This window comes from Alligator sinensis, unplaced genomic scaffold (assembly GCF_000455745.1).
Source record: "Alligator sinensis unplaced genomic scaffold, ASM45574v1 scaffold599_1, whole genome shotgun sequence".
NCBI lineage: Eukaryota > Metazoa > Chordata > Crocodylia > Alligatoridae > Alligator > Alligator sinensis.
This window is the reverse complement of record NW_005841968.1, coordinates 1,909,345-1,915,067: the sequence shown is the minus strand read 5'-3', so window position 1 is coordinate 1,915,067 and position 5,723 is coordinate 1,909,345. Positions and strand designations below refer to the sequence as shown.

At 44.3% G+C, this 5,723-nt stretch overlaps 1 protein-coding gene across 1 annotated transcript in view; it reads left to right on the top strand.

The window, feature by feature from the left end:
• KMT2C (lysine methyltransferase 2C) overlaps positions 1 to 5,723 on the top strand; it is a 282,429-nt gene that overhangs the window by 272,342 nt on the left and 4,364 nt on the right. Inside the window, 4 exon segments of the mRNA XM_025200451.1 lie at positions 1 to 249; positions 2,976 to 3,112; positions 4,582 to 4,724; positions 4,994 to 5,162. Coding sequence (XP_025056236.1) covers positions 1 to 249; positions 2,976 to 3,112; positions 4,582 to 4,724; positions 4,994 to 5,162 — 698 coding nt within the window.

The window sequence follows — 5,723 nt, the reverse complement described above, 5'->3', positions numbered from 1 at the left end:
GTGTAGGGAGCCTAATCTTCCACACTATCGGGCAGCTGCTGCCACAACAGATGCAGGCATTCCACTCATCAAAAGCGCTCTTCCCTATCGGTTATGAGGCCAGCCGGTTGTACTGGAGCATGCGATACGCAAACAGGCGCTGTCGCTATCTCTGCTCTATTGAGGAGAAGGATGGGCTTCCACTGTTTGTGATCAAAGTCATTGAGCAAGGTCATGAAGATCTGGTTCTTTCCGATACAACACCAAAAGGTAACCACAACTGTGCAAACTAATCTAGGAGCTTTTGTAACATTTCACCCGTGTTTTCCTGGATGGGTTTCTTGCTTTTTCTGTTTAAAAATGTAACTTGCTCTCTGATCATCTGAAAAGTGTATTGTGTAAATGTAACTTCCGTACCCAAGTGCCAAGGCTGTAATTCAGTCTCTTGATGAGAGTTTTCTTCTGTACTGTGCATTTTAAATATGAGACTTGTTACAGTGAATGGGGACACAATTACCGACATTGAGGCAGCAATATTGTGGACTGCAGATAACATGGAAGAGCAAAGGATGTTTGCGGCCACTTCATAAGGAGGTGCTATATTGGAACGGTTCTCAGCCTTTTACACTAAAGACACCCCTCCATAACCTAGAATTTAGTGGCACCTAAAGACAACTTTAGTGCTTATGGTGTTTACCTTCTTGCACCCTGCAGCACCTTAAAAGGATCTCACAGGTGGGCCAGGTAGCCGGGGACCCCTGAGAAAGCATGGTAGTGTGGGGGGTGAATGGTGCTCAGAGCTGGCAGGGAATTTAGCAGTGGGCCACTAGACCCCTGTAGGAGGCAGCTGCTTCTGTAGGGGGGAAGGGGATAATAGTGGCCACTGGTGCCAGGTAAAGGTGGCAGGGTCAGAACTCTGCTGTTCCTGGCTCCTTCCACCATCTCCCCCGTTTCCGCCCCAGCCTGTACCTGAGGGGTGGTGCAGCTGCCACCACTAGCTCCTCCTCCAGGGACTTGAATGCCAGTGTCCAGAGCCACCTGCCCCCACAGCCCCTTCCACTAGCTCCTGGAGTATGGGAGGAGCAGAGGAAATGAGCTGGCCTGAAAAAATCCAGCCCCCACCCGCCACTTTACTTCAAAGTGCCCCGCTCAAAGCACAAGTGCAATCAGCTCCTGGGCTGCACTTAGCTCAGCTCTCATCCCCTTGCTCCTCCTGTGCTCCTGGAGCCAGTGGGGGGGACTCTGGGCAGTGCTTCTAGGATGGGCACAGGGTAGCCAGTGCCTACCTCGTCTCAGGAGGTACCGGGTGCTGAACCGCTGCTGCATTGCCTCGCTGTATTCCATCCCCGCCTCGTAAGGAAGCACCAAGGAATATAAGTGAAAATTGGACAAAAGAAGAAGAAATGTGTGCATTTAAGGTGACCATCTCTGCATGTGGCATTTTGGGGCTTGCTCTGTATTGTGGTGCTCTGATCTCCAGATCAGTCCTGTTCAAGTTAATAATGGCACAGAAATGTTTTCCACCCCCCCTCCCAACTGCAGACTGTGAAAACACAGCAAGGGCTCTGAGAGTCAAGCTGGTTTCTTCTGTTTCATACATCAGCCCCAGCAATTTGTGTGCGTGCAACCCCATTATCTTCAAATTATGCCTTCAGTGACTTGCGCAGATGTATTGGACTGCAGCTTACTAGATTATTCTGTACATACATGATTCACAAAACAGAGTGGGTTCCAGCTGCTTCAGCCCTAGCCCTGTGCAAGGAATAACTATATCATTGCTTGCAAGAGTACCTTTATCACTGAGGTACAACAGCTGAGGCCAAATCCATGGAAAGAGCAGCCCTGTCAAATTAAGAAATTGTTTTGTGTTTTTTTTACCTAATCACATTTCAGAGCATTGAAAGTGCAGTTAGTCAGGTCAGCAGTATTGTACCAGGGTTCATCACATCTTGGGTATGGAGGTGCTGTGGAGACAGTACACTCAGACCCCGATAAGGATAGAAATGCCCTGTAGTGTTCAGCGGGGACATGTAACTAAATGAGGCAAGTCAAACTACAGAAGGAGCCTCATTGCTATTCAACTGCTGTGCAGAATTTGAAGGGTGGTGATCAGTCAGAGAAAACTGGAGCTTCGAGTGTCCAAAAGGATAATAAAGGACCCTTTTGTGCTCAGACACGATGGTGATGAGCACTGGCTGGATGTGCTTGTCAGTAGTGTGACTGGCACCATGCTTCTTAGTGGGTAGAGGATCTTGGGATCCAAGAGGACTTAGCACATTGCCCCGCTGTCTTCTCCCTCCACTCTTAGCCTGACATTGCCGCCAGTCTGAGGGGTTAAAGATGCATCCTGCGATGTTAACACATCCGAAACATTTCTAGAGGTGTCATACCTAACTGACCAAGTCATTCTCATGGTGTGAGCATATTGTTTCTACAGCTCTTCTTGTGCTGTGAGAATGAGAGGTCAAGATCCCAACATCTTCAAATCCCCTTCATAACAGCATGTACCCACCATAAGGCACTTGACCAGTGAGAGTGAGAGAAATAATCAGTTTAAGGAAGTGAAACATTCTGATGATTTTGGGAAACTTTACTTTGTGTATAATTTTAAAAATATATCTAATTAGCAGGTGAAAATCACCTGTCTGATGACATGAGTAGGAATTTGTGTTATTGTTCTTGAGCTTAAACTTCTTACCCAGCACAAAGTGTCGGTAGCCCTCCTTAGGGCCTAGAGAAGTATAACGGAAGTGCAACATTGTCTTGAGTTATGCTTATTAGTATATAATTATTCAAAAGATTATCTACTTAGACTTGACAACGCTGCTGTATTTTATTTTTTTAAGACTATCTGTCCAGATCTAAAACCAATGGTCACATCACTCTTTGGCCTTTTTAAGAATCGTTTCTGACTCTAATATCTGTATTTGTTCGCTAAATCTATAGCTGTTGACTGTGTTCTGTTCATTGTAATGTTTTTCCACGTGGCGATGTAGGTGTGTGGGATAAAATCTTGGAGCCTGTTGCTTCTGTTAGAAAAGAATCTGAAATGCTCCAGCTGTTTCCTGGATATTTGAAGGGTGAAGACCTCTTTGGTTTGACAGCCTCTGCAGTGGCAAGAATCGCTGAATCAGTGAGTCATTGCCACCATTCCTGCCTGTTATTTTACTTAAATTAAATATTAACGTTTTACAACAACGTAGAACATCTCTGATGGAAATGCTACATTTGTCACGCACGTATTTGTGTAAATGTTAATAAGTAGATTAGCTCCTACTTTGTAGTGACTTTACCATTTGGAAGCCGGTCAAAGGCCCCCAGGAATGGAAAGTTTACTGGGGGGGACATGAAAAGCAGTTAATCCTTTTCTACCTGGGGATACTCCAAACTTCAGGCAGCATTGGGAGCAGCTTGGAGAAAAGGGCGGCCAGTGATAAAATGATTGGGTGAAACCTCAGTCAACAGGTCCAGTCGCTGGGAACTGGAGAAGCTGCTGTCTTTAGTATAACTGCTGAGAGAGAAGAGGAGAAAACTAGGCTGCATTTCCCCTAAGGCAAGGGTTCCCACACTGTGGTACACATACCCTGTGGGCGCACAAGGCATCTCTGGGGGGGTACATGGAGAAATTTGTGTAATGGCAGATTTAATTTTTGTTATAATAATAATTGGCGTATCAGCGGTTAAAATATACAGTGTATGCTGGTAGGGGTACACGGGCAGCTGGTAAATCTGGAAGTGGGTACGCAATAAGGAAAAGTTTGGGAACCTCCGCCCTAAGGAATAAGGAGGCGTCCTTTGTGCAGAGAGGTGCTACGTGAATCACTGTAGGTAGTGATGATCCCTCCATTTAAAGCTGTTTTCTTCCTTTTGAGGATAGGGTCAGTTGTACCAAATGGATATGCTGCACGCTCACAGCATTTGGGACAAACCTCACGCACACTGGAAAGGGAAACAACAAGATGTGAAAAACTAGGTTCCCTCTATGCATCTTATATGATTTTTCAGAAAAAAATCTTGCAAATCCTAAAACTTTTTGTTAAAACAGTAAAGCAGGTTTTGCTTTCGGATCTCCGCTGGAAAAACTGGCTTTTTAAATTTCCTCGTTTATGAGTAAGAAAATTTACTCTCAATTCTTAAAGACTTTTAAGCATGGGTTGGACAACACCTGGCAGGCATGCTCCTAGGTACAGCTGATGTTCTAGGTACCTGATCCTATCTCTGAGCACAAGCTTGACAAGATACCTCCATTTCACTGACACCAAATACAGTGCATTTGTGGGCAGGTATCTGACATGATGGACAAACTTGCAGTCTCAGGCACCCACCACGTATTTTTGGTGGGAAATTGGCCAGAGGAACAGGCAGCCTTGCTTAAAATGCAATTTATCTGTATATATTTGCATATACAAACTAATCTTATAGTGTAGAGAAGAAAAATTTTTGTCAAAGAAAACGCTACAGAAGACTTGCCCAAAAACGAGTCCACTAAGTTTAAGTCTGAGCTATTCAGATTGTTTTACTGGAACCGGGGTTTTAGAAGACATTCATGTGTAATTGTTGATTTTTCAATCTATTAACATGTGACTACTTGATCTCTTCCAGCTTCCTGGGGTTGAGGCCTGTGAAAATTACGCTTTCCGATACGGCCGCAACCCTTTAATGGAACTTCCTCTTGCCATCAACCCCACGGGCTGTGCCCGTGCCGAGCCTAAAATGAGTACCCATGTCAAGAGGTTTGTGTTAAGGTATTTTGTTTTAATTTCACATAGTACAGCCCAGGGTTTCTAGGCCGCCTAGGGTTATTTGTGCTTTTGTCTGCTGCTTACAAACCCTGTTGTCTTTGGCTGTGTACGTGCATGCCCGAACAAAGGGGAGCGCTTTGTTGTCTACGCTAGCTGGCTTTAAGTGTGTGTTTGTCTGAAAGAAATTTTAATGCAATTTGATTTGTGGTTGTATTCAGAGAAATCTTCAGTTTGTCTTGTATTCTTTCCTGTTATATGCCCAACTCCCACAGGCCTCACACCTTGAATAGCACCAGCACATCCAAGTCATTTCAGAGCACAGTTACAGGAGAGCTGAATGCGCCTTACAGTAAGCAGTTTGTCCATTCCAAGTCCTCTCAGTACCGGAAGATGAAGACAGAATGGAAGTCCAACGTGTATCTGGCTCGCTCTCGGATTCAGGTCAGTCGCAACATCACTTCATTTTTCAAATGCATCAGAACGTATTTGATCTTGTAAACATTTCCCTGAAGGGTGCACGTAGCATGTGTATGGTGAACTGTTTCTGCAGACGGTCTATAACAGATTTGCTTTTCGTTTAATTTTTGATGCACTATCTTGGAAAATTGAATTCCAATATTTTCTCTCTGGGCCCACTTAACTACTTTCTCAAAAGAGTTGCAGTTTAGAAACTAAAATATCTGGAGTCTTTCAAGCAGCAGCGATGGAAACATCATGGGCATATCAAGTAGTGATTTTTGGGCCCAGGTAATTTGGAGGTCTGACCAAAAAGATGGGTGACTAGGATGTTGAGTAAAATATTTTTTCATATTGATAAAATTAAGTGGTTAATTTATTGGCTTAGGGGGCATCCTGCCAAGTGTTTTCAACTCCTTGAAATGTGTTGCAAAATCTGTATGCTATGCCTTGTACGTAGGTGCTGTATATGCTAAATTGGACTGTGAACAGATATTTAAGTGATTAAAGTACTACCACATCTATTGGAGCTCATAGACGGCACTA